This window comes from Megalops cyprinoides, chromosome 17 (assembly GCF_013368585.1).
Source record: "Megalops cyprinoides isolate fMegCyp1 chromosome 17, fMegCyp1.pri, whole genome shotgun sequence".
Taxonomy (NCBI): Eukaryota; Metazoa; Chordata; class Actinopteri; order Elopiformes; family Megalopidae; genus Megalops; species Megalops cyprinoides.
In genome coordinates this window covers 14,963,972-14,990,753 of record NC_050599.1, presented here as the reverse complement: position 1 = coordinate 14,990,753, position 26,782 = coordinate 14,963,972, and the positions used below count along the sequence as shown (strand labels likewise).

At 41.5% G+C, this 26,782-nt stretch overlaps 1 protein-coding gene across 2 annotated transcripts in view; it reads left to right on the top strand.

Annotated features, from left to right (window-relative positions):
• adgrg6 (adhesion G protein-coupled receptor G6) overlaps positions 1 to 26,782 on the top strand; it is a 50,246-nt gene that overhangs the window by 5,745 nt on the left and 17,719 nt on the right. The window contains exons 3-6 of one of the 2 annotated variants that reach the window (XM_036549774.1): positions 8,199 to 8,546; positions 11,135 to 11,731; positions 14,063 to 14,110; positions 16,955 to 17,020. In XM_036549774.1, coding sequence (XP_036405667.1) covers positions 8,199 to 8,546; positions 11,135 to 11,731; positions 14,063 to 14,110; positions 16,955 to 17,020 — 1,059 coding nt within the window. The remainder of the gene's footprint in view (positions 1 to 8,198; positions 8,547 to 11,134; positions 11,732 to 14,062; positions 14,111 to 16,954; positions 17,021 to 26,782) is intronic. The other variant, XM_036549775.1, reaches the window with a different exon arrangement.

The window sequence follows — 26,782 nt, the reverse complement described above, 5'->3', positions numbered from 1 at the left end:
CTACATGAAGAAAAAAGATGTTATGTCACTTCTGGTGTACAAATAAAAGTAGTTTATTGTTACGTATTTCTTTGTATTTGGAAACTATGCAATTTTTTGCCAAAAAATCACAAATGAACATTGGCCTTGTGATATACACCCATTCAGTTCAAACTGGAGATGACAGAAGGGTTGTTTTTTCTTTTTTAAAATTACATGTAGGCTCGTCAAAAGGGCATTATTAACATAGCATGCATTTTTGGAACCATCAGAAAAGAAATATTGCTCCAATATTATTTGTTTGTTTTGGTTTTAACCACAAATGAAAACAATGTCCAAAGGGATCGTCTGATTTTCCATTTTAATCAGCAATCCCTTCCCCTCCCTGGAAATCCACAAGTGCTATTGCAGTGCAAACAGACCCGTAAACACAGCAGAAAATTATTGAGCCCCGTGTGGAATGCTTCCCAGTTTCACCCCAATATCTCTGGGCGGGTGCTGAATTGTGAGCCATGATGCAGAAAGACCTTTTGAGAAAACAACATTGACAAACTCTCACTGGCGGAAGTGTCCCTTTTGCTCAGCACCCTTCCTCCGCTCCTGTGTGATAAAAGACAGGCCTTTGCGTGATTAAAATTCTCTCGGCCCCCAAATGACGCACGCAATTAAACTACCCCTGAAAGACCGGTGAGCCGGGCCGCAGCCGAGACATGCGGAGAGTGCCCAGGTGGGCTGTCAAGCGAGGGGGGCTGACGGCAGGTGTGCAGTCAAGCGGATCAAAGCCTCCTTAGATGTCATCGACCCTGAAAGTGACATATTTAGAAACGAGGTATCAGTGATTACCTGAGTCACTCTGCGTGTCTGGCATTCCATTCCTTGGCATTCACCAGCTGCTGCCTGCCTCTGAAAAGACCTTCTCTGACCAAACCAAGCTGACTTTCATATTTCCAGTCATGCTGCTCACGTGGAAAACTGCCTGAATGCCATCTTTTAAACAACTTTAAACATCTTTTTTGTAATACAGGTTACTTTTTTCAGTGTATCATTAATGATTTTTAAAACAATGCAGATGTCTTATGTCTAACATCAATTATTTTTCAGGTTATGCATACACTATGTGTGGGGTTGAAGACTGTAAGTCATCACAATTCTAATGCCTGCCCTTAATAAATTTCCTGACTGATGTGGGACTCAAACATAACAAATGGTTGGTGTTCTGGTAGACTGAACTCAGCAACGTGGATACAAAGTATTGCAATAAATGGGAGCCCACGGCAACTTATGTCAGAGGTCAGAGGGTGGCTTTACATGTCTCCCAGGATGTCTGTTGGTGTTTTGTTTGTTCTCTGATGTTTTGTAGCCCCGGATGACAGCATTGACTACCTCAACCAAACAGCAGGCTATTCCAGTAGTACAATTCCTTCCAATAGTGATTTCATTCTTGTCCACAAAGATCCTAAAATCACTTGACAAACCTTGATCACATTACTTTATTTTAATCTGGGACATAAGGAAGTGGAGTTTATTTTATTTACTCGATTTTTTATACCATAATTGCGTTAATTTTGCCCCTAGCTCTAAACTCGCCAGTATGTTGAGTAATGCTTCATCAAATGAAAACTAAACAGAGCACAATGCAAGAGACTGAGTCTAAATTACACTCTTAAACACGTGGCATTTAAACCAAAAAACATGCCTTTATTAGATTGTGTGGTCTGCTCTACATTAGTGCTATTCAGAACTTAATTAACACCTTTCAGTCTTGTCAAAGATATGGGGCAGGGTCTGTTCTCATAACGACGAGAGAAAAATGCTTTTCCAAAGAGGGTTTTAACTAATGAATCTCATCAAAAGCTATTGTGGAGAGAAATGCTATTCACTGGGGAGACAGGAATGGTTTTGCTTGCTGATGGCCAAACAAGGACAATTTAAGACCCTGAATAATGTAAAATAGCAATAAAATAAATAACCTAAAACAGATGTCTTTTATTTTTTATTTTGTATTGTAAACAATGCAAGGGCAGTCCTTCAACAGTGCAAAATAAGTTTGGACTGGGGATGTAGCCTATAGCTCAGGAAGATGGCCAGGGCCATTGTTTAATGGTCTTTCTAATTTCCAATATTACTGTATTTATCTGATACCAAATGTAAAGGTCCAAGAAACATGCTTGTTGGCCAGTGTTATCAAAATAAATTATGTGGTCAGCAGTGTGGCATAGTGGTAAGGAAAAGATCTTGTAACCAAGAGGTTACTGGTTAGACTTCCTGCTGGGGCACTGCTGGTGTGTAATTGGGCAAGGTACTTAAACCACAGTTGCCTCAGAAAATATCCAGCCGTATTAATGCTTAAAATTGTAATTGTATGAAAGTCGCTCTGGATAAGAGGTCTGGATCGCTCTGGATAATGTATGTAGTGTAAAGACCAAAATAAGTATTAAAACAGAGTGTATATACCTTTTAAACCAATGAACATTTAAAGTGATATCAATGCATAAATATTACAGCAGGAAATATTCATTCTCAGTTCAGAATACACAGGGACAACTAGATTAATGGTCATCAGGATTTTCATTAAGACAGAAATTTCCATTGCAGTTTGCTCTAGAGGTTTTCCATTTATGTAAGACTTGCCAAAATTCATAGCATGAACACTTTGAAAGGAACATCATTCAAATGCTGTACATTTCTGTATGCAGCCATTGTTCTCAGAAACTGCTGTTCATGCCTTTGCTATAGCATTGAACTGTGGTCTCCTACTTATGTTATTCAGTTCTGATCTCATTGCAGCCCTAAATATAATGGTAAAATTCTTAGGTTCAAACAAAAGGCATGGTCAGAAATAAAAGCATTTTTGCACATTTCCAGGTGATAGTAATCAACAGTGTCATTTGCATTAAGATCACTTCCTCAAACACTGTTTGTTCAGCTCTCACCCACCTCTTTACCTTGTGAGAGGAAGGCAAGAGGAAACACAATGTTCAGTGGCAGCATGGAACAGATTAATCACTCCTAGTGATCACTCAAATGCGGAGAAAACTTGGGACCTTGATATTCAGTAGGTCACACAGGATATTAAACACATCTTTAGAGAGGAAAGTATGATGGTGTAAGACAATCCATGCTAATCCAAGAAGACACATTACTTGCATCCCAATTCCATTATTTGATGTGCCCTCATTGACTTCACTCTACACTTATCCTCGCTTTGAGAACAGCGAGTGAAATCATTGGCGTCTTAAAGACTGTCTTCATCTATAAGTATGTAAGTGAGGGGTGCTTCAATAACCCTCCTGTCCTTGCTGATCCTCCCTGAACCTGTAAAACAGCACACAGTACACAAGAGAGCTTCTTTTTAATCTCCCAGAAGCTGTTATGAACTAAGCCCAGTGTGCTTCCTGTAGATCTATGGTGATTTGCAAACATAACATGTAGTGTAGCTTGTAACAATGGCAGGGAAATCTGTGTACATGTGTTAGTGGTGTTATGAAATAAGATGCTTTGTTGTAGCAGCTTTGCCAGTTAAACCAAAGACATGATTTGAATGTATTCTCTTGTCATGTGCAATACTGTTGGAAAATATCCAACAGGAAGTTGTGTCACATGTCATGCTTAGCTTTCATGGCAGGGAATTCCCTTATTTGCTGCAAGGTAGACCACCTATGTATGAAGAAGGTGTGACCTCCTGAATAGAGGATTTGATGTGGTACATTAGAGCTGCCTGGACCACATGTGAAAAATAAAAATTTTGCAGGTGGGCTGCATCCACCTCTTATTCATAATAGCAAACCAATTAAAATAGAATATTGCTTATTAAACAAGTTAAACAACAGTGAAAAAATATGTTTATATATCAGGTCCACAATCAATAACATGTAGGGAATAAAATAAGCAGGAGTAACAGCACAAACTGAATGAACAAGAGAAATTGATGGTTATATTAACTCACAGCATCAGTGTCTTGAACATACAGAGCAACAGTATAGTGGAATTCCAAGTGTAGAGCGCATTTGGGCGCTGGCCCCCTGATGAATATCCCTGTTTGTGTTTATGGCACAGTGCTGCTCTGGCAAAGAGCAATCGCAGTTACAGTGACAACCTGCAGTGTAACCAGTGCAGGCAAAGCTGTGTGCCCTGCTACTTCGGGAAATTATGTGGATCCAGTAAGCAGCTGTACATTTCACTGTATCGGGGCAAAGGACTGTGGTAAGGGCACGGGTAGCCTTGATGTGTACTCAGTGTTAAACCCACATTCTGCCTAAAATACAATGTGCTCTGTCTGTTACATTGGCTGACTCAAAAAATGGGTATTTACACTAGCCTGGATTCAGCTCAACATGTCTGTAGCAGGGGTTCATTGTGTTTATATACAGCCCTGGCCTACACCGAGCTCTCTCGGTTCATTTTCCAATAAATGCTGAATGCTGAATGTGGCCAAGGAGGGTTGGGCAAGTGAGGGGTTGTTTATAGTGATGTTGTGGAGTGATGGAGCAGGATTTTTTTGTTCACACATACCCGCTATACATAAAAAGTCCATTAAAGAGTCTTTGATTTATGTTTTATTGTGTTATTAAATGTTATTTTGTTTTATTGCAAGAAACACAGCGAAAGGGAAACATGGCCAGCGTTCTTGTTTGCTTTGGGACAGGAGGGAGGTTGGTGCTCTACTAAGAGAAGAAACATAATCATTTGGTCTCTCTGTTTCCATGTTTCATTAGTCTTCAAGCTAGCTTCTACACTGACAACTGTAAATAGTATATGCACATATAAAAAACTGTGGAAAATTGCAAGCGCTGCTCAGTTGCACTTTATTGACAGCTGGCATACACAGTAGGGGCGGAGTGGCAGCTATTAGCGTTCAAGCTAGCTTCCACGCAGGCAAATGTAAATAGCATGCAAGTACCAAAAACTCTGAAAATCACAGGCAGTACTCTGTCCTGCTTTAGCTGGAACACATTCTATAAGAATATTGAGGGGCAGCTTTCACCCTTCATATCAAAATCATTTTCTTAACCAACGCACTTTCCTTTTTCATTTAACGGACGCTCCTATCCAGAACAACTTACAAGGTCAGAAAGTGGTGCTCCGGGAAAAGCAAGAATCATAGCATGACAGCAGACAGTTTGCCAACTTGCATAAAAGACTTTACCCCCTGTTTCTAAGCCCCTTCGTGGAATTTGCCTGAAGACTATATGGTCTGTTAAGAGTAAAGTAACTATTCCCGACCGTATGCTTAACTGCCATGATTATTGCTGTAAGCTGAATGAGGCTTTCAGTTTTCCTCCACTGAACAACTTTAAACCAGCCGTAAGGATTAACCAATTCTATCACTGCAGCAGACTCTGGGGACTTTTATCTTTCAGAAAATGGGAAGGAAAATGTTGTTCCCTATTTTAAATATACCATTGTGTGTATTTCACATTGTTTTAAACCAGGTCGTTTTTGAGGTTGGATTCCTATTTTTTCCTTGCATTAAGTGTGAGTGTAGTTCTCCTGCCTATACTATACTAAATGAAAACATTTGAATTAAATGACCTCAGCCAGTTTTGGGCATGTAACTTATGTTTAATTTAGCATCTAAACATTGTGTTTCCTAGCAGTAGTTTCCTATTCATCTCATTTATTGGTTTGAGCAAGTAATTGACATTAGAGAAATACATTATTATTATAACGAGTATCTAACAATCTGTGTGTGTGTGTGTGTGTGTGTGTGTGTGTGTATGTGTGTGTGTGCGTGTGCGCGTGCGCGCGTGCACTTGTTGTGTTTTAACTTACTTCTTCACATTGTTCAGTTGTCATAATCCCTATATATAGCTGCACCTTCCCACTTGAACTGGGAGAAACTCACAGAAATGTAGAGTTACAGAGAGACCAAAGTGACGCCACAGCTCAAAACCTGTGCAGCCTTCCGATGTGACAGAAATGTGAAACAGATGATGAAAACTAAAGTACTGCACAAATGTAATTTTCCCTCTGTGCTCACATCAAAATTACCATTCATGCCTGAAAAAGTCACCCAGTTGTTAACACTGTAGAAGCTTAGTGTCAGAATGAGAATCTGGTTTGAAAAGGTCAAGAGTTTCTTCCAGTCTTACTTTCATTCAGCAGACTAATGTCAAGCAGTACATGCAGTCTGTTTTCCCCAGTCACTGATTACATTTACATAGTGTCTTTACAGAGGAGAGTTGACTTACCTCTGCACCTTTACCTTGATGATGCTCAACTGCCATTAGCTGCCATTTTGCAGTCTACTTCCAACTTATGCAAATGTAATTAAATGCAGATTCGTAATTGATAACCCATTAATACATGCAGAAGCAGAGCATACGTGCTAGTTCCTTTCTCATAAATTGTACTTATGAATGGCTAATATCAGGGTTTATTGTGTAGAGCAAAACAACATTTCTGCCACACATCTTCATTTATTAGTTTCTACATTTAGTCCAATTAAATTCAGTTAATTACATGGTCAGGAATGCAGGTGTACCAGCTGTCAGATTGGATGTGGCAGCCCCTGTGCTACAGTGTGGTTAATATTTCAGGAGAACCTTGTGTGTTAGGACATCCCCCATAGGCTATTGTATATACTGTCTCTCAGTAGGTTTATTATATCTGAAGGTGGGGGTTTTATATAATATGCACTTAGAGGTGCAAAGTTCTAAAGAAAACAAACTGTATTTCAAACTTTGCAGTGCAAGTCTTGCTGAGCCATTTTCTTCCACTCATGAAAAATTCAGCTCATGCAGTAAAGCGTGTTCTATGAAATTTGATAGTCCTCTTCAGGGTTGAGTTAAGCATGACTTGCATGGCTAGTGGAGTAAAACGTCTTACACGTCTATTGATTAACCATTATGCAATATATATGTGAGTAGTACACCAAATAAAGGCTAATATTACCTTGTAACAGTAACGTATTATGTATTCAAGAGATGAGTTCAGACAACGATGGTATAGAATTGACAAAAAATAGTGTTTGGAGTGGTCAGCATTGTAGCTTCAGTCATAATAATGAGCCTATCTGCACCTCCCCAGCGGTCCACTTGTTTGCAGTTTTAAGCATGTGATATCAGCATCCATGTCAAACCAAGTCATTGACTTATCCATCTGTTTTGAAGAATGCAAACCTCCAGTGACCAAAGAGAAGGCAATTCTGGCTGAGAATTAAACATAACGATAAAGATAATGAGTGTAATGAGTATCTGTCCATCTATGTGAGCTGTTGGGGACACTACAGCTAAAATAAACATTATTGATATTAAGCCATGGAAATGGAATTCTTAATGTGTTTATTTTCAATAGTTCTGACATTTCATACTGTAATATTTAAGGTAAAACTTACTGCCACTTATGATCATGGTCAAAGGAGGTGTAGCTGCATTAGAAAAACACCAAAGATATATTAACCAGTCAAAAAAAATCAGGTTGCTTTGGAAACCTATTGAGATTTTTAGTCAGCACTCTGTGTTGTCTTTCAGAGTTCTCTCACTTAAGTCATTTTAGCCATTCTGTGACCACGTTGTGACTGCAGTTTGTATACCAACACTTCTCTTCAGTTGTCATCAGTTTTTTTCTGACTTATTTTTTTGTTTATTCATAACCAAATAAGCGGTCTTGTACTTTGTGTTGGATATCGATCAAGAATGCTTCTCAACAAAATGTAGTTTCTCTGCTGTGGGATTTTTCTCTTGGATTTTTCTACTTGACTTCAGTGTTTGCTGTGGTTTTGGCTCCTGCGTGGTGCTGGACTGAATGAACAGCAGTCATTGTTTTCTGAACGGAGACTTCTTTCCAGCTCATTAAAACTGTACTCAGCAAGTATTCTTCAGGTTACCTTTCAATCTCAGGGCTGGATTTTTTAAATATTTACCTTATTTATCCAAATTAAATTCACAAAGCCCTTTCACTACAAACATACCATACACTAAAAATACACCAATTTTTTTTTTTTTGCACCAGAAAGGACTTGATCTTTTCTGATTGGGCTGTCCTTTGCTGTATTGAACCTTTGCTATATACTGCATATGCTGGTCCACTAACACAATGTTCCCTGTTCTCTGACTGCGTACAATGGTCTGCTAACACAGCGTTCTGACTAACCTGGCAAGCTCGCTTTGCACTGGCATGTCCCCTGTCCCTGTCCTCCGCTGCCCTCTCTGTCCTGTGTCCTCATTCCCTTGCTCGGCCTCAGATTCACAAAGTGACGTGTTGCTGTTTTGGCTCAGCAGTGCTGAGCTGTCAGGTGGACTGCAATCAGGTGCTCACCGCCCCGCAGGGATCCTTCACGTCCCCCTGTTACCCCAGCGACTACCCAAAAAGCCTGGCCTGCAAGTGGACGCTGCAGGCCCCGGCCGGATTCATTGTGCAGATCACATTTGTGGACTTTGAGCTGGAGGAGGCGCTTGGGTGCATCTACGACCGCGTGGTTGTGAGCACCGGCAACAACGATTTGAAATTCTGTGGCATCACAGCGCACAGGCTGACCCTCAACTCCACCGGAAATGTGATGGAGGTGTCGTTTAACTCAGACTTTAGCGTCCAAAAGAAAGGCTTCAATGTCAGTTATAGGCAAGGTATGTGGAAAAGTGGGCAAGTTTTCCTTTCATTATTGTTATTATTATTATTACTATTATTATTATCTGTTTTCTATACTTTTATACTATTATTACTATGTTTATACTTATTTTATACTTATATACTACTTTTTATGTTATTTTGTGCTTTTGGTTGTTGTTTTTTTCAGGGGGAGGAGGTGTTCATATATAATTTGTTTTGTTTTTGATTGCCCCAGATGTTGCTGAAAAAGAAAGCAGTCCTTTCAAAATCAAACCTATGTTGATATTTTTTTTTTGAAAACAGTGCAGGACATCATTATCATCATCATCATCATTTTCACTAACTATCATGACATAAGTAATCCATTGTTTTCTGAGTAACATGGCTGGTGATGCTTGACACATTCCTTCAGTGCCCACGCTCTGTGTGAGACGAGAGCATCTATTCCTCTGATTCACTCTGCTCTTGGTTCCTTTGTAGGACCTGAGCAGTGTGACATCATTTTTGGCATTGGATCTGATTAATTGAATAGAATTCTTTCTTTGAGTTGTGCTGCTCATAAAATATAATATCATTTCTCCATTCACAAAAGGAAGAAATAAAAAAAAAAAACAAAGACCCGAAAAAATATATTGTATTTGCTTTCGGATAAAACAGATGTCTGAGGATTTATTGAGTTCTATTGCCTGTAAAGAAATAAAATAATACATTTCCATTCACTAAAGTAAGTATAAAAAATGAAGACTTGAACAATTCTATTGTACTTGCTTTTGAACAAGAGAGATGTCTTTTCAAAAGCAATAGAGCACACTGCCCATGGCTACAGCTGTCTAATACCTGTACAATCTCAAAGAAAGAAGAGCCACACTACATTAGCCAGCATTCTCAATTCCTTATAACTGACAACTGTCTCTTAATCCATTAACGGTCCTTTTGAGAAGAGCTGAAATCTGTGAGGGTTTAGCAGAGTGCTGATTCACAGGAGTCCAAGTTCAAATACTGTGTAGGAAATTGTGCTCAGACCCATCCAAAGCTTTAACAAGATTTTCAAAATCTGGAGGCCAATTTTACAGAAAAGCTACAGGACAAAGTCGCGGCCAGTGTGCTGGAAACAGCTCAGCCTCTTTCAGGCAGGCAATCTGCTTTGTGTGCGGTGAAACGGCAACCCAGCCAAGAAATCTGGTTTCAGGAGGTCAGCTTTTTGTAATGGCCATGATTACCACTGTGAATTGATTTTCCTCTCGGCTGTGAAAATCAGACGATAACGGAAATTAGCTGCAGTGTGTGTGCAAAGCCCAGAATGACCAGATCAGTTTTTATATCAGGAATGTCATTGGAACAACATATGGCATGTATGCAAATTACCGTATGATAAATTAAATAGAATGAAGAACAGAGGACTTTTATCTGTTCTGTTTTTGACCCATCCCCTTTCCCTCCCCTCAAAGTGAATTGGTTCCAACAGAACTGCAATGTGAAATAGATAGTGCCACTTTTTGATCACAGTAATTCACGATGTGGCTACTGGCTGCATTATTTATGGATCATTTGAAACGTGGGCTTCACACCTCAGGCACACACAGGCTGCTGCTCCCATTGTTCTTTTATTCGCGGGTGTGGTTTGTGATGTCAGCGATCCGTCAGGCTCGCTGAAAGCTTGGCTCGTGACCAGCTGGAAGCAGAATCCCTCCACGTTTCGCCAGCATCACCACTTAAGTCTCTGGTTGCATGTCGGCGACACGCTAAATGCTGGAATTTCCACAGCCGTCGCAGGTCAGCCCCACTAACATGACCATCAGCAGCTGAACAAAAGCTGTCTGAACAGTGTCAACTCATGATATTACAGTGAAAGCCAAGTGGAATTTTTTCCATCGTAAATTGGCTTTCGCTTGGGAGACGTGATAGCCAACAGAAACAATCTAGCAAACCAAATCTGAGCTGCATTAAAAGAACCATGTCAGCAGATATAAATGTGTGTGCTTTTTTACAGTATTAGAGGTGAGTATACTGGGCAGGACATTGCAGAACTAGAGGAAAACTGGAACCTAAATATGGTTTCCAGTGTTTAGGGGTAGTGTATAGATATGAGTGAAACAAAAGAGGCAACCTACTCACCTATAAGGAGATATATGTGTGTGACAACAGAACTGGTGTTAGACTTCCATAGGAGAGATCAGGCCCTCAAACAGATGTTGATGTTATAAATAATATTATTCTGGAAAGGTGGGGATGTTCCTCATTAACATCATGTGTGTCTACTGTGTATTTTAGGGGAGCTTGGTTGTTGAGCTGCAGGTGTGCTTTGTGATGTAATACTCTGACATTTCAGCATGGTGCAGCTGTGATTGGTTTTTTGATTCCAACTAATATTACAAAAAGACAGCTTTTTGCTTGGGTGGTCATTTTGGTGTGACTAATTATACTTTACACAACGGTAGCAGTGTCCGTGAATCACAAAAGAAAGGTAATAAGTGTACAACAAAGGTAGGTGAGGTGAAAAAATTTTTGCCTTGATATGACAGTGTTTTTTATGGTTATGTTCCAGCGCTGCGTAGCTGCACCAAGGTAGCAAGGTAACTGATGCTCATCTTTTTCACCTGTGCAGTTGCTGTGGCGCTGAGGAATCAGAAGGTAAAGGTGCCACAAGGTAACGGGAAAATCATACAGGCCGCCCCATCGGTCACCATCCCCAATCTCCAGCAGTTCACCGCCTGCTTTGAGATCTCCAGGTCTAGCCAGAAAACGAAGGAAAAAATATTCTCCTACACAGGTGCCGATGACACTGACATTGTCGTTTTCGGAATGTCCGACACGGAGATGGCTCTGAACATCAACGAGATAGAGTGTGGCTTAGGGACCATACTGAGTCCGAGCGACATTACAGCAGGAATGAAGCCGCTCTGTGTCACCTGGGCTAGCACATCTGGCAGAGTGGCCGTGTACACAAACAATAATTACAGAACCATGGCGTGCACGGACTCCAGAGGGAAGCTGCTGGCAGGGGCCGGGATTTTCAAAATCGGAGGTAAACCGAACAGTTTTGATGGAGAGCTGTACAACGTCCGCCTGTGGGATTACGCCATGAGCGGATCGCAGCTCATGGCCCTCACCTGTGATGCTTTGGGCAACATCATCGACTGGGAAAATGCATTCTGGGATATTCCTTCATCTGTTGCACAAACAGACAGCACATTGAGCTGCAGTAAGTACGGTTATCATTGGTTGCTTTTTCACTTTGCTTATTGGTGGTGATCTGTCATTTATTACCCACTGCTGTGCATGTTTGACACATTGCTCTCATTGAATAATTGAACATTCTCTTGTGTCAGCATTCAAATGACAAGCTGTAGGTCTAACAGATATGGTAAAGAGTTGGAATTCTGATCAAAGGAGTGTTCTTTAATGACCCTGTGATGTTCTTTACTCATAATCATCTTTTTTTCTGGAGTGAAGGCAATTTGATAGGATAATAGTTTGACATTTTGTCCAACAATAAATCTGAACAAGGTGCTCAGCAGTTGCCAAAAGATGTTCATTACCCTAATGAGTCTCTTACCTTAATGAGTCTGCCACTCTAATGAGTCAGCGCCTCCAATGATTTAGGCATTTATACTCCCTGGCTATCAATCACGGGAAGAGAAGATGACAACAAGTGAGCTGAATTACTGTTCAGACCTTGGGGGAATGAATCAGTTGTGATGCTCCTACAATTCAATGAGAAAGATGAAATATGGGGAAGTCTGAAATGGGGGATAGCGAAATGAGAACAGTCATCTTATTAACAAACCACTTCTACTGTGCCAGTGTATTTATGTTTCCAGATCAAAGTGCAATCAGGAATTGTGTAATATTGTGTTGAGTAGGCCTTTGAATGTACTAATTTACTAATATAGATGTCGTCGCTCAGTGAATTCCCTTTTTGGGCTCATACATTTGGTCTCACATTGCGTCTTCATTAAAGTATTTAGACATATGTGTATATATATTTTCTGCGTAGCATTTGGCCTCCGGGAAACTATTTTGAAAAATAATGCTTTATTGCAGCCTGTCAGTTTAGAATAATACCAGAGCAGCTCTTGCGATATTTTTTACAAGACTGGCCCTTTTTATACACTGCATGTTACAGAAGAAAAAAGTATGATGCATGAAAGATGCAAAGTGTAAAATGTTTTTCTTTTCCATTAGAAAAGGAATCTTCTGCCTGCGTAGTGTCATAAAAAGATACATTGTACAATAACAGAAACTCCTTGATCAGCTTTAGATGTGTTAAATTCTGAGGCTTCAAAGACGTAACTTGTGGGTTGTTTGAGGTGTGGTGAAAGACAGCTGAAAGCATCCACCAGTATTGTGCTCTCGCCACAATGACAGTGTATGCAGCGGAGGATGGGAAACCAACAGCAGAATTATGAATTTCATTCACACGAAAATGGCAAGGCCTCTCTCCCTTTTCCCCACGCCCACACCGAAAAATAGTCGTCACAGGCCCAGCCTGGGGCTTTAGGACATCTATAAGAAACGGGGGTTAAGCACCATGGAGCGCAAGGTCAAGTGTTGACATTTACACACATTGGCAGAGGTGGATAGAAATGTCTCAAAGGAGGACTTGCCACACATCTGCTTTCTGAAGATTTTTCAAGTGTTCAGCTTGGGATTACATTTGAGGATGTTCACCATCTATTATAGTCCTCATCAGTAAGAGTGAAAAGGGGAACATTGGCAAGCTTCAGAAAATTTATTCAAAAATAGGTTTTTTCCCTGTTTAAAATGAAATATTTCCAGTAGAGAATACTACCTTTTGGATAATACAGTGGCAAGATTCACCACTGCAATTTGTTTCGATGAATCTTCAGATTTTTGTAATTGGAGCTACTGTAATCTCCCAGCCACACCACAATAACATGACTCAGAACCTTCCAAAAATAAGCATGTTGTTTTTCTGCTCTTTCATGGAGCTTTGAAGCCCAGTGTTTCCATGTGCTTTCATTAGCTGCAAATACTGGCAACAATCACCATCTTTAAGTTCTCTGTTTGCACACGTTAAATGCCAAATGATTCACAGGCTGACAGCGGAAATGGGAGTTTGTGCAAAGTCAGTATGTACACAATACAAGAGCAGTGCCACTGAGGACAACTGTGACACGGCACTGCTTCCCATTTGCATGTCACATGTAGGTTTAGCTCTGTTTCTATCTGGTACATGGACACACAATATTGGAAGGTTTTCAGTCTTGTTGTGATCCCAATATAAGCTCATAAGCCTGTACTTGAAGAAACTATTCAAATTTTCAAAGGCAATAAGAAAAAATATTGCTCTATTATTTTAAAAGACCTCCAGTGCTTTACTTTTTTAAGTTCATTTTCCATGTACATTTTTCTTGAATCACAGATTCAGATATTATTCAGATTGTTCTTAATATATTAATGCTTTGGCTTCAAGTTTTGAAATACATTACCTTGGCTGGTGTTGCATTCAATTAATTGCTTAAGCTGATTTCTGTAAAAAGTCTATTAATTTTTCATCTTCTTTTCACAGTCTGTTACCCAAATTGCATACATTTAACAACAACTGCGCCATCTAGTGGTGAGTGCTTCTAACAACCTGCTTGCTTTGCAGAGCTGCTCATGGTTTGATGGCTGTTGAAGACTCGCATGCTGATAAGAATGTGTGTGCATAATGGTGCCGGATTAAAACAGTTTAATTCCTCAACCATATTATTTTCAATAATGTATATCTGTTACAGTTGAACTGTAATTATTGGCCATGTTTACATATCACCATCTGGCCAGGATGTTGGGGTGAAATTTGAAAAGTTGGACGGTTAAACTCCACTGTCTGTGGTGTTGTAGCAGAAAGTGGCTCTCTCATTTGCTGTTACTCTCAGACAGCAGATCATAGCATTTCAGCTGTAATCTGAGAACTGTTGTTTCACATCTTTCCAGCTTTTAGGAGTAGAATGTCAAGCAGATGGTCTCAATTGCTTTTGGCTAATCCTTCAATTGATGTCAGGAAGACATAGAACATGGACAGATGCCATTGAAATGGTCTGTTTTGGTAGAATTTACAATATCTATATCATGGAAGACAAAAAATGAGAAGTAACTGAACACAGCCCTGATGACTTATGATTGTGCAATCATTGATCATGACTTCAGTTCAACAAAAACTAACTCCTAACACACTGAAGAGCACCCTTGAAGCATCTGTGGTTTTAGATGATTGCTGCTACATCCTGTTGATGGCCATTTACCTTATCTGATCATTTGAGGGAATCTCAGAATGGAGCATATTTATGTGTGGAAAAATAGCATGTTTGCCTTTTTGGTAAAATTGAGAAAGCAACCCTCACTCACTCACTTCCTCATTTGCTAATTCACTTACTCACTTTCTCATTCACTCACTCACTCATTCACTCACTTATTTGCTCATTCACGGAGTACGCAGCTCTCTTGATGGTGACTGGCAGTTTCAGTGTGTTATCATTTACATTTACATTTACATTTACATTTACATTTATCACTAGAGGGTTGTAAATATTAGCGAGGTAGTTGCCAGTTTTTTTTCTTTTCATTATTCATAATAAATATTCTATCAGCACCGGCTAATGCAGAGGGGTAGCCATAGAACTGCTACAAATTCCAGACATATACAGACAGCTTAAGCAGCTACATATGACCAACCTTAACTTGCGTCACCTAGACATGTCTTAGGATACTGCTCAAGAGGCCAAACTTGAGGCCAGCAAGCACTGCTGCTGCTGGGCAGGTGTGAGAAAAGAGCTGTAGTCTCTTTCTCTCTCCCTCTTTTTTTGCTCTCTTCTCTCTCTTGCTTTCTCTTTCCCCTTCTTTCTCTTTTTCCCTCTCTCTTCCTCTCCCTCTCTGTCACTCTATCTGAGCTACTTTTGGTCTCTTTGTGAGCTCAGTGAGCGACACGCTGTCTGCATGGATGCACTCCAGTGGAACTTCGTGCCCACCCCTCTCGGCCCTGTAGCGGGCGGGGTTTTTTCCACCCCTCTTGTGGAGAACACACGGTCACTGTGACATAACACAGCAGCATCCACTGCCAGTGGGCAAGCCTGGGCAGGGGCCTGGGACCCTGAACATGCAGGCACACTAAAAAGCCAGAGCTGCGGGTGCCTCTGTGGGGTACTGCGCTCTTAGAACTTTTACAGTACAGCACTAAAATGGCTCCCAGACCAGACTGCTGGTACATGAGGAGGTGTCTAGTTGCACTTACTGAGTGCACATCAAGCCAGCGGGGCTTACAATACTGCCTTTTAAACCCACAGTTCGTGCAGCCCAAATCTTTCCCCTGGGATTCTTTTTTCTCATAGAGCCCCATTTGCCTTTTACAGTGTATCCACAGCCACAGGAGGGGGCCTTACATGTGTTTTGTACTGGACTCTGGTTCTATGGTCATTGGCAGTAAAGTACATGCTCTCTGAGAGGATTAGTCATCTGGGCTTCCCATACTGTTCCAAACAGATGCCTTTACTGGCATTTTAATCTGGACAGGTTCACAGACTCTCATTTTCACGCCATAGAAACACTGTAAGAGTCACAAAATGCTATGCATCATAGATACTGGTGCTCCAGTTAGAATAGGACTTATTGTCTGCGGTACTATGCTAGCTTGATGATGTATAAAGAGAACAGTGAGTGCTTTCTGGAGGATTTCATTACTTTGATTAAAAAGACAAAGATGGATTCACCTCCTGAGCGCTGTTCGGAATATTTCTCCAGGAAAGAAGTCCCATTCCTGGGCACGCCTTCAAAACATAGTGGAATTTAGATCAAAACCTTTTGAACTAAGTGACATTTGCAACGATCAAATTCCAGATGCATTCCTCCTTGTCCCTGTTTATTCTCTTTGATTATTTAATGAAGTGCCAGTGTCACAGTGCCTTTCATGTCCAGGTTATCAACACTGTGCAATAAAGTCATGGCACTTTTGATCAGATATGTGCTACTGAGTAAGAGGGGATCAGCTATTCTGGCTTTCAGTGTGGTTTCAATTATATCATATGCAGACTTGACGCTTGAATAATTACATCGATGAAGGGCTGAATATGAACATATTCTCTGATGTTTTTTTTTAATAGAAGAATGTCTGGCTGTCTGTGTGTGTGTGTGTGTGTGTGTCTAGGTGGGTAGGTGCATGTGTGCATGCATGCACCTTGTTATGTGGGCCAAACAGTATTCCTGTAATGGTATCAAGTTTTGCTTCTGTTATTTTTGGTGTTATCAATTACTCATTGCCTGGTAACATAAAGAGAACATGTCTGAGCAGTTTGTGGTTTATTATTACATTTACATAAATACAGTTTTCCTTGGAGTAAGGGGTCAATCACTTATCAAATAAGCATTTACAAGTATTTCTCATTTTTGTATTTCAGTTGTGTGACTTATTTTTTTATCTACATTTAAGGTACTGCCACACCTACGCTCACCTCTGTCACCAGCAGCTGTGTTTCCTCTGGACTAGGCTGCCCAGGTAGGACAAAAAGCTAGAAGGAAAAACATGAATGATGTCACAGTCCTTGTGCCTGTGTAGCTACTTTGTAACGTCTTTGTATGTAGATACATGTAATAATTGCTGGTGCTGGGGGCTTTCCACACCATTTTTACATAAGTAACAAGGTGTACTTGTGTACTACATGTGTAACTACACAGATACAAGGCCCTACACATTTTATTGGGTGTTATCTTAAATCTTTTAAATCATATAATACTTTTACATATTGTAATATATTGTACACATGTACAAAATATTTTAAACTCATACCGTGAATATTATTATTGATCCACTTTACAGTGCTTTTATTGTATTCATTTTAGCATTCATTAGACATGTTTTCTTGTAAATGGAAAGGTTTACACCATATGTTACTGTTCAATGCATTTATTTCCTGGTTTAATTATGGCATCTCAGTACTGTGTGTCCTGACAGTGTTGAAGCCGGTTTTATTAATGCTGTCACCTCTGCTTGGTCAGTTTGAATGGTGCAATTCTGCAGATGACTCTTGTACCTAACTATGTTCTACTAAACAGCAGATATTTTAAGAACTCAGTAGTTTCCTGGAACAACTTCATAATTCATATTATTTGATTTGTTTTTTGTTTTTTTAGATTTTGACACATTTTGATTCTAGTAAATAGCTCCAAACAAAACTGAAAATGTTATGATCCAAACTCTATGTAGAATTTAATTAAGTTGTCTACAGACAAAATATTACTTGGCTTTGCAAAAGTTTAAAGTTGTTCCAGGGTGTCCGTTCAATAATCAGTCTAATCTCACAGCCAAACTGTCACTGTCTGTCGCCTGACCAGTCTGAGTGATGTTTCAACATGACCTTTTTGACATTTTAGTTGTATCATGTGAATGTTAGTTGTTCCAAAAAGATTTATTAGCATCTTACGCTGAGTCATCAGATGTTGATGTTTGGGCTGTGAGACGAGGTTGCGATAATTTATGTTTTAACTGCCTAGATCATCATGTCGCTTGTTCCCACAAGTGTTCTTCAGCTCCAGTCCTGGAAGGCAAACAGTTTTTGTGTTCTCCTGCTTGAGCCCTTAACGTTGTATTTCGAGTCCCTACTTGTGTGGACTCTTCTTTATTTCTATAGAAAATGAAGATACTGTACAAAAAGACCTGAAACATTAATGCTCCAGAGGGTGGGGTTTGTAGAAGGCTGTTGTACTGAATGTCACAGAGCTCAGTCACAATTTCCCCTTCAGTTCAAGCAGTAGCTGAGTGTGCCTGGACTTTATAATGCTGGGCTGCGCAGTATACAAAGGTCTTCTGTGGATCTCTGTGGACAAGGCAACATTTAACCCTGCCTCTGCTGTGTGTTCTCATATTTCATCATATCCTCATATTACATCTCACCATAGAGTCAAGAGGATCTCCAGCAGTCTCCTTTTCAAACTGAAGCGATAGTGTGTGCCTGACACATTGACGCTAACCAATCAATCAAGCTAATTTTACTGGATATAGTGCTGTCAACAAAAGAACTGTCACATGTCTATGAGTGCAATATAGATCACATTTCATTTAGCAATGTCCTACGAGAACCCTTCACAAATAGTAGGGCATTATATAAACAGTATTAATAAATTAATAATTTGGACCTGAGGGGTCAAAGTGAGTAGGGGGAGAATTTTCCCTGGTGGTAAACAGTGATAACACTTTAGGACTGAGCTTCTTCATGTATTTTGAGGGATAATATAATTACTCAATATTGCAAGAAAACTGGGTTAGAACAGATGTACACAATTTGCAGTGTTATCAGTTATTAGCAGTAGGGCCTCTGTCAAGTGTCTTTCCTTGGGTGATTCTGGAGTACAGTAGATATTTGAAGAGTCTGTCAGATCTAGATGATCTCTATGCTGACCTGAAGTTGAACTAAGCTGTTTTTAATTGCCAACATTAGATCTTATTGACAACACACTGAGAAATATTGCCTCGGGCTCTATGACTCAGAACCTTCCGAAAAATAAAGTCACCACTTCATCCAACAGGATATGCCAGACTCCGTAACCCCAGCAACACACAACACTGAACCCAGTACAGTCTGACTTCATCCTCAGCTTTGCCATTCTTGGGCAGTGCTTGCCTCAGTTGTGGACAGTCTCAATGCTGTCATTGGCCGAAAAGCTTTGGCACTCAGTAAAACCGCCAAGAGAGATAGGCCCATCACTCACTGCAACAGAAGGAAAGAAAGTGGCATTGCACAAAGCAGTCAATCGCTTTTGAGAATCAGTGCTCACAGTAGAGGCTGTGGTTTTCTGTGTTCCCATACAGATGTCTTCAGTTCTGAGTACTTTGGTGTCTGAGCTCTGCTGGGTAGCATTCACTAGAATGGCGCCATTCACTGAGGTGCAATCACTGTAACCCGGGGTTCTTGTAGATTCTGCCTCACAGCAGATGAACCCATAACAGTTGTGTGAAAAAGCTGAAACACCATCTAGGATCAGTGCTTGGGGGGGATTTGTACCGCGGTCTATGTAAGGGTTCATATCTTTTGATGTTTTTTATAGACATGCTGATAAGCAGAGATGAACATAGGCTTTAAGATTTTGGTAAACCACAGCAGTGAGCACTCCTGGCAGAGAGTTATCAGACAGGAAGCATTTGGACAGTCGTCTGCTTCAGAGAAACGTCTTTGCATCTGACACTGAGTGCCATGTCTTTGAAGTGTTTTTGCTAGACAGTGGGGAATCTTGCTTTCAGAAAAGTGCTGTATGTTCTTTTATTTTGCTGTAAACACTTGAGTGTCTGAGAAAATAAGGCTGTTTAACTATTTTATTCTGATTTAAATGCACATTGCTCTTGATGTGTTTGTGAAGAACACTGCTGTGCTTTAGCTCTATAAGTAATCTTTCTTTATGCTTCACCCTGCATTCATTTAATTCATATGTAACCTTTTTTCCATCCCTGCAACCAGCAACATTAACTTCAACATCAATTGTCACCACTAACACGATCAATACTAATCCAACAACAAGCGGTAAGCATCACTTTGGTTGTTTTGAGCCTATGTTGTTGTAGTGTTTTGGTAAATCATCTGTATTTCTGTGGAGTGAGAAATGTGACCTTGACACTATACTGACATTCTGTTGATGTAATCAATATAGAGAGGTCCTCACCTGACCATTAACTTTTTAATAGTTCACTAAATGCTAATGGTATTACAGTGATGGAACTACACTAATTCCACACTAAAATAACTTTTATGTAACCCATTAACTATTATGGCCACCCTGATTGTTAAGGTATTTTGTTTATTTGTTTTGAAAAGGACAATGTAAATGTAGATTTGATCTGGCACAATGATCAGATGCATAGTATTAGAATCTTTTTACTACGTACTTGTTTTTTACTACTTTTTACTACTATCAGTCAAATACCATTAGAAGGCATCACCAGCCTGCCAAGCTAACTGAGCAAGGTTCTTAGTCTGATATAATTTTCAGCACTGTGGTCATGAGTTTAACCAATGTAGTAAGCAGTACTGGCTTTGTAGATAAGTAGTGCTGTAATAACACTTGATGACATACAAGAGATCAAGCCCCCAAGAGTATTGTTACCCAGCAAAAGCAGCAAAAGTCTCTTCTGTGGACCTGAGCAAAGCAGAGCCAATGTTAAATACTTACTGTAATTCTCTCATCACTCCTCAATCTGATATGAATGTTTGTCCATCTATCACATATATCCATAAACATGAATGTCATCCACTGCATGGCATGGACTATTTGCCTTTGTTATTGTCTGTTGCAAACTGTTCTGCTCCTGTGTGCTGTCCTTATCACCAGTTCAGTCCATTACCACCTCAACTGCAACCACTACTAGCATGCCTCTAACCAGCAGCTCAACAGATGGTAAGGTTCAGTCTTTCCAGATTCCAAAAACACATTCTTTTATCTGTGTGGAACTTCTCAAATTAACCTGTATGGTTAACCATTTTAGAATGAAATGTCCCTCTCAGCCGTAATCTTATACTGCTGTCATTTCCCATATCCATAACCATAACCCTTATCAACAGTTCTTGTGGAATGTTACATGTTATGTTGCCTTCTCACTCTTTCAAACCATTGGCCTTACATCCGCTGTCTGTATCACCAGTTCAGTCCACTTCTACATTATCTACCATCACAACTAGCATGTCAGTAACCACCAGCTCTACCAGTGGTAAGATAACTCTTCTAAAGGTTTTGTCACTTTGGCCCTGCACAGCTCCAACTGTCTTTTACTTAAATGACACCGTTGGCTAAATTAATAGCTCAGATATAGTAGAATATAGTGAATATATTTTCAGATAAATACAGTAAATAACTGTATTTTCAGAATATAATTATAATTGCATGAAAGGTCATGATCATATGGCTTACATTAGTGCAGTGCATGTTTTGATTCTTGCCTTCAGAAAAATGCTGGTATGGCCTGATGTGACAGTATACGTTAGATTGTAAATTTTGTCCATTGTCGATTTTGGTATCTTAAATACTTAACTATGAACTTTTTTTCCTGCATCCTCAAATGTGAAACATGAAAAACCTGCATGGGCATCTTCTCCCCCATTCTGTACTCATAGCATGGCTTACTTCGTGTATGTGTATCCATTTACTTTTTCAAACCATTTAGTTCACATTTGCTGTCCTTGTCACCAGTTACGCAATTCATTACATCAGCAGCCACCTCTACTAACTCCCTTCCACTCACCAGCCTGGCCAATGGTAAGATGGATTCATTTTCTCTTACCTTGTGTGTTCTCAGGGGAAATGGATTTGTGGCAGTTCTTTTGTGTGCAAAGAATGAGTTGAAAGCAAACACTATCCACGGCCTAATAGGAACTTTCCAATAGGATCAGGCTGGAAAGCAAGTGTCTAGGCTTTTCAATGGTTTACTCTATCCATTCCAGGAACATAAATGCTTTCACATTTTACTGCTATCATTGTATGGTTTTATGTGCTGCATCTTGATTCTTTTTTTGTTGTTGCTCTCACTGTTCTTGGTAGCGACATTGTCTGAAACCACTACTGTTTCATCTCCTGCCACAACTAACACGCCTGAAACTAACAGCATGTCACAGGGTAAGAAAGCCTTGTTTAACTTAGCATTGATCAACAAAGCAATACTAAAAGATAATCCACATCTTCAAACTTTGTAGTATTCTGGTAATCAGTTCTGGTCTACAAAGAACTGTGACACATTTGACAATGTGTCATCCAAGTTTGCTGTACAGTGTGAGGGTTGATATTGATATTAACTTTTTAACCATCTATATTCCACAGAGTTTCCCTTTTGTCTGTACAAGTCTATATGCTATGTTGTCTTTGTGACTAACAACTATCACTAACATGTGTCACTTGTCATTTTTTACTCTTGCTGGCAGTTTCTGATACCACTGCTCCCTCAGACACTACTGTTTCAGACTCTACTGTCTCAGACACTTCTCCTACTACCACCGTCACTACTACTACTACTGCTGCTGCTGCTGCTGCTGCTGCTGCTGCTACTACTACCATTACTACTACTACTAACATGGCTGCCATTAACATCGTTTTTCAGGGTAAGAAAGATTTGGTTTTGCCTCTCTTGATTGTTAAAATATTTTTTTCTCCATGAATCTCTTAACTGCCTCCTGCTTTACGCAACTAACCTGTACCCTGAAACACAACATGCAAATATTCCTTTTCTCCCCAGAAAGCTTTTTGTCAATGTCATAGCAATGTCATACTCTCTCCATTAAGATGGCATTAGATGCCATAAATCTTTCAGTAAAATTGTGCCAATTATCAGACCAGGTTTATTCTGTAATAACTAAGCTGCCATTAGGGACAGGTGCCGAGTGTTTATTGATCATTTTAGGTGGCATGATGAAATGCTATATGCCGTAATACAGAATATTCAGATAAAGTATTACTGATTATTTGTGTGGGCACCTTTCACTTTTTATAGGTTCAGTCTTTAAGGCTGTACAGAGTTCATCAAATGAAATATCAATGAAATATTCTTGCTAGCATACTTTAAAAAAACAAATAACTTGCTTTGACTCCTTCCTTTTGGCGATGACTGATTTTGATGGGGGCAGAGAAAGAGAGAGCAGCCGCTCTGTGGCTTATGGTCCGGCTTAGCGAATTAGGGGCCCCCTCCACAACCCCACATGCCCGACCTCACGTCATCGCTGGTCCGCGGACCTCCAAAACCTCCCTGGGCATGATCTCCACCCCACTGATATGGCCCGTAAGGAAGAAACCTGAACCCATCACTCGGCCACCAGAACATCCTGTGATCTATCTGACAAAGCCACCAGCTCCACAGACAACAGCCGTGACGAACGCATCCCAGAGGAGCAAGGTGGCCACAACACTGTCCGTTGCTAGGAAAACAATCCTCATGTCCAAGGACACGATTAATCCGGAGGTGGCACTCCCATGGCAACAGATGGACCTCCAGAACAAGAGTGAGGGCGTGGAGTCGTTCCAGGTGGCTGCACTCAGCAACCGTAAGAACAAGCCGCTGGCACCGCACTGGGCCCCGACAGCAGATGCCAAGAACGGCACCATGAACTGGACCGAACCCCTGGACTACTCGTCTGGTATTGACCCGTTCATCTATGACTTGGGGGAAGAACCCTTCAGTTTGTATGATTTTGAGTCTCCCTACTCTCTGGATGAAAGTCTGGGCACTGCCTCACACGGGTCTTCACGGAGCACTCCTAGTGTCTCCACAGAGAACCCAGGCCCTGGGACAGGGCCTGCCCAGAGAGAGGAACATTTGCACAATCAATCAGACACACTTACACCCTGGGCCTCGTTGGCAGAAGCCCCGGAGCCAACCGTGGTGAGCAGCTGGACGCCAGTCCGTCCTTTCAGCCGAGTGCCAGGAGAGACAGGTGTGCAAACGGATCTGCCGGAGCCCGACGGGATCAGTGGGCAAACACCAGTGATGAGCACTCGCGTGCACCCGCATCACGTACCACCCTCGCTGGAGCCATTACTGCCTCCTGCAGGCGCATGCCCACAGAGCTCTGTGCTCCCGGGACCGGCACTCAGCAATGATGTGCAGCCCCACTCAGAGGCAGAAGCGGTGCCAACCATTTCCACGGAGGAAAGGCTGTCAGATCAGACCACCGCCTTCTCGGACCGTTTTGAGAGACCCCGCTCTCCACTAAAAACATATTCCTCCTCAGCTGTGACAGAGACTGCTTCTTCATTCTCTCCCATCTTCAGTGCGGGAGCTGATGCCGAGCTGCTTAACAATGCAACACACGCTCTGTCTCCTCAAACTGAGAAGCCTCACCCGGGAAGCTCAGAGGCTATTTTGATGCCAGCCGTGGAGTTTCAAAGTGACTTATTAATGATAGAGGCTTCAAGGCCCAATCCATCATCCCTGTCGCACCTCACCAATTTCTCCCCAGTTCTGACTCCTGGCTCTGTGGAAAGACACCATTCTCCTCCTGAAAAAGACTATGGTGATCACATCTTTCCATCGCTGCTGCCATTCACATTCGGTCATTCTGAGATAAGCAGCTCTCAGCCTCTCAGTGCAGTGACCTCAGACCAGGACAGCAGCACTGTGGTGATAATGTCAGCACAAGCTGGGGATTCCACGTTAGACTCACCTTTGGCCCCAGTGCAGTTCCGTGTAAATGCTTTTCCAGAAACACTGTTCAGCGGCTCGAAGGGACACAACAGCAGTGATCCCACAGATTCTGATCTGAGAGGCCTGTCCCATTCTGACCATATATCTGTCAGTTACATCACTGAACCAATACACAATGCCATAACAGCCTCCACAGACAACTGGGCCATATTTCAGTCCTCACCTTTTAATATAGTCTCCCAAAGGAGAGAAGGGAGAATGGATATATTGCCCACATTTAGCCCTCCCCCTTATGTCTCCACAAGCAGCTCTGTACCAGAGAACTCTTTCTCGGAGTTAGTGAATGCCTCAGTGATTGCAGAGCAGAAAGAGGCTGGAGGGATGGAAAGTTATTCAAGCCATGCAGAAGTCAAGATGTCACTTTCAAGTGGCTCTTCCCCCTCCGTATCAGGAACCCCCCACTTACAGTCCATCCATTCCGACAAACTCGTGGAGCCATCTGTGTCTCACCACAGGCAGCAGGCCACCTCGGTCGCTGCTGACAAGTTCTTGTATCCCTCAGAAATAAGACATGCCTCCTCTCTGATAAACACCGCCCCAGCTATTTCAGAGCCAGATGTCAGTAGCGTGTCGGCATATAGTGATGGCTTTTCCCGTGAGCCTCAGCCACATGCTGACGGTAACGGATTGGCTTTGACAGCCTCATGTGCGGCTTTTGGCACCGTGACTCATGCAAGCACACACGACTCACTGTCTGAGCTGCGCTCAAGCATGACCTTCAGGTCAAGGGCGACCGTCTCTGGCAGCTCGGAGTCGTCCTCCTTTGACCGTGCGATGACGCGCCCCCCTCGTTCAGAAGAAGAGAAGCTGTTCACTCTCACAACCCCCCCTCTGAGAGCAACGTCGTTTCTTGGCACTGAAAGTGCGGCGGGTGCAGGGTCAGACGCCGTGCGGCCCACTGAACCAATGGCAGCGTTCCTCCAAACCTCCGCTCACAGCATTGGCCAGCCCCAGCCTATTCACCCTGCTGGTGCTGAAGAAGACCTGTCCTGGACCATGGAGCCCCTGCAGACTGAACACATGACCACTTCAGCCCAACCAGAGCTTTTTTTGGATGGTCACCGAAAAGACGAGACACTGGGTGACAAGCTTGTTTCGACCTCCAATTGGCCATTTTTTGTCACAAGTTCATCAGCAAGCAGTATGCACTGGCAAAGCCCGACTGTGGTTCAGACCACCCTGAGCAAGTCAGAGACACGTCCGTCTCCCTCATCACACATGGCCTCAACATACCAGTCTTTTGTCCCCACAAAGGGGCCAATCCCTCTGTCCACCACACCCAGAGGAATCAATGCTGTCATTGGCAGTCTGCCCACAAGAGCCACCAATGGGATCACAGCAGGCATCCCTGAACTCACATCGTGCCAGTGTAAAGCTCGCTTTCATTTTTCATGTCTGTGTGGACTTTCAACAGGGAACAGTATGTTTTGTAATAACACTGTAGCCTTAGAACTAAGATACAAACAAATCACTTCTTTGGTGTAGACTGTCTGCTTTGAGTGGTAGTGATGATGGGATATTGGCGGTAAAAAAATCTCTCTGTCCCTTTGGTGAGCTGATTGAAGCGGGTTGATGATCATGGGGCAGTTTGATGCTAACATGGAATGTAGTTTCCCAATCAATGGCTTTAGACACGGCAAAGTTGAAAGCTGTCATTCTCTTCCAAAATGGGTGCTTTACCCACTTGTGATTCCAAGTTACATTGTTCATGTTTCTTAGGAGACTTTTCGATTCTGTTTTCCCAGAACAGAAATGCACAGAGCTTTCTTATATCAAATCTTATGTGAAATTACTCTTCATGGCTTACACTGGATGTAATCATATTCAAACAAGAAGTTAGGCACAGCCTGTGCTGTTTCATTACATTTCATCCCAAGTAGAAAATCGGAAGATGTGTCTGTAACAGACTGTGTAATGACAGTGCAGGATTTGTGTACTGAAGTCTCCTAAGAATGGCCTTGGCATGACAATAGAGATGTATTGTAGTTGGGCACTAACAACAAATGCTGCTCGGGAGCCATCTTGTGATGGCTGTGTGGCATAGCAGAAGATGAGTGAAGTGATATTTATAGATACAGTGGTGCATAC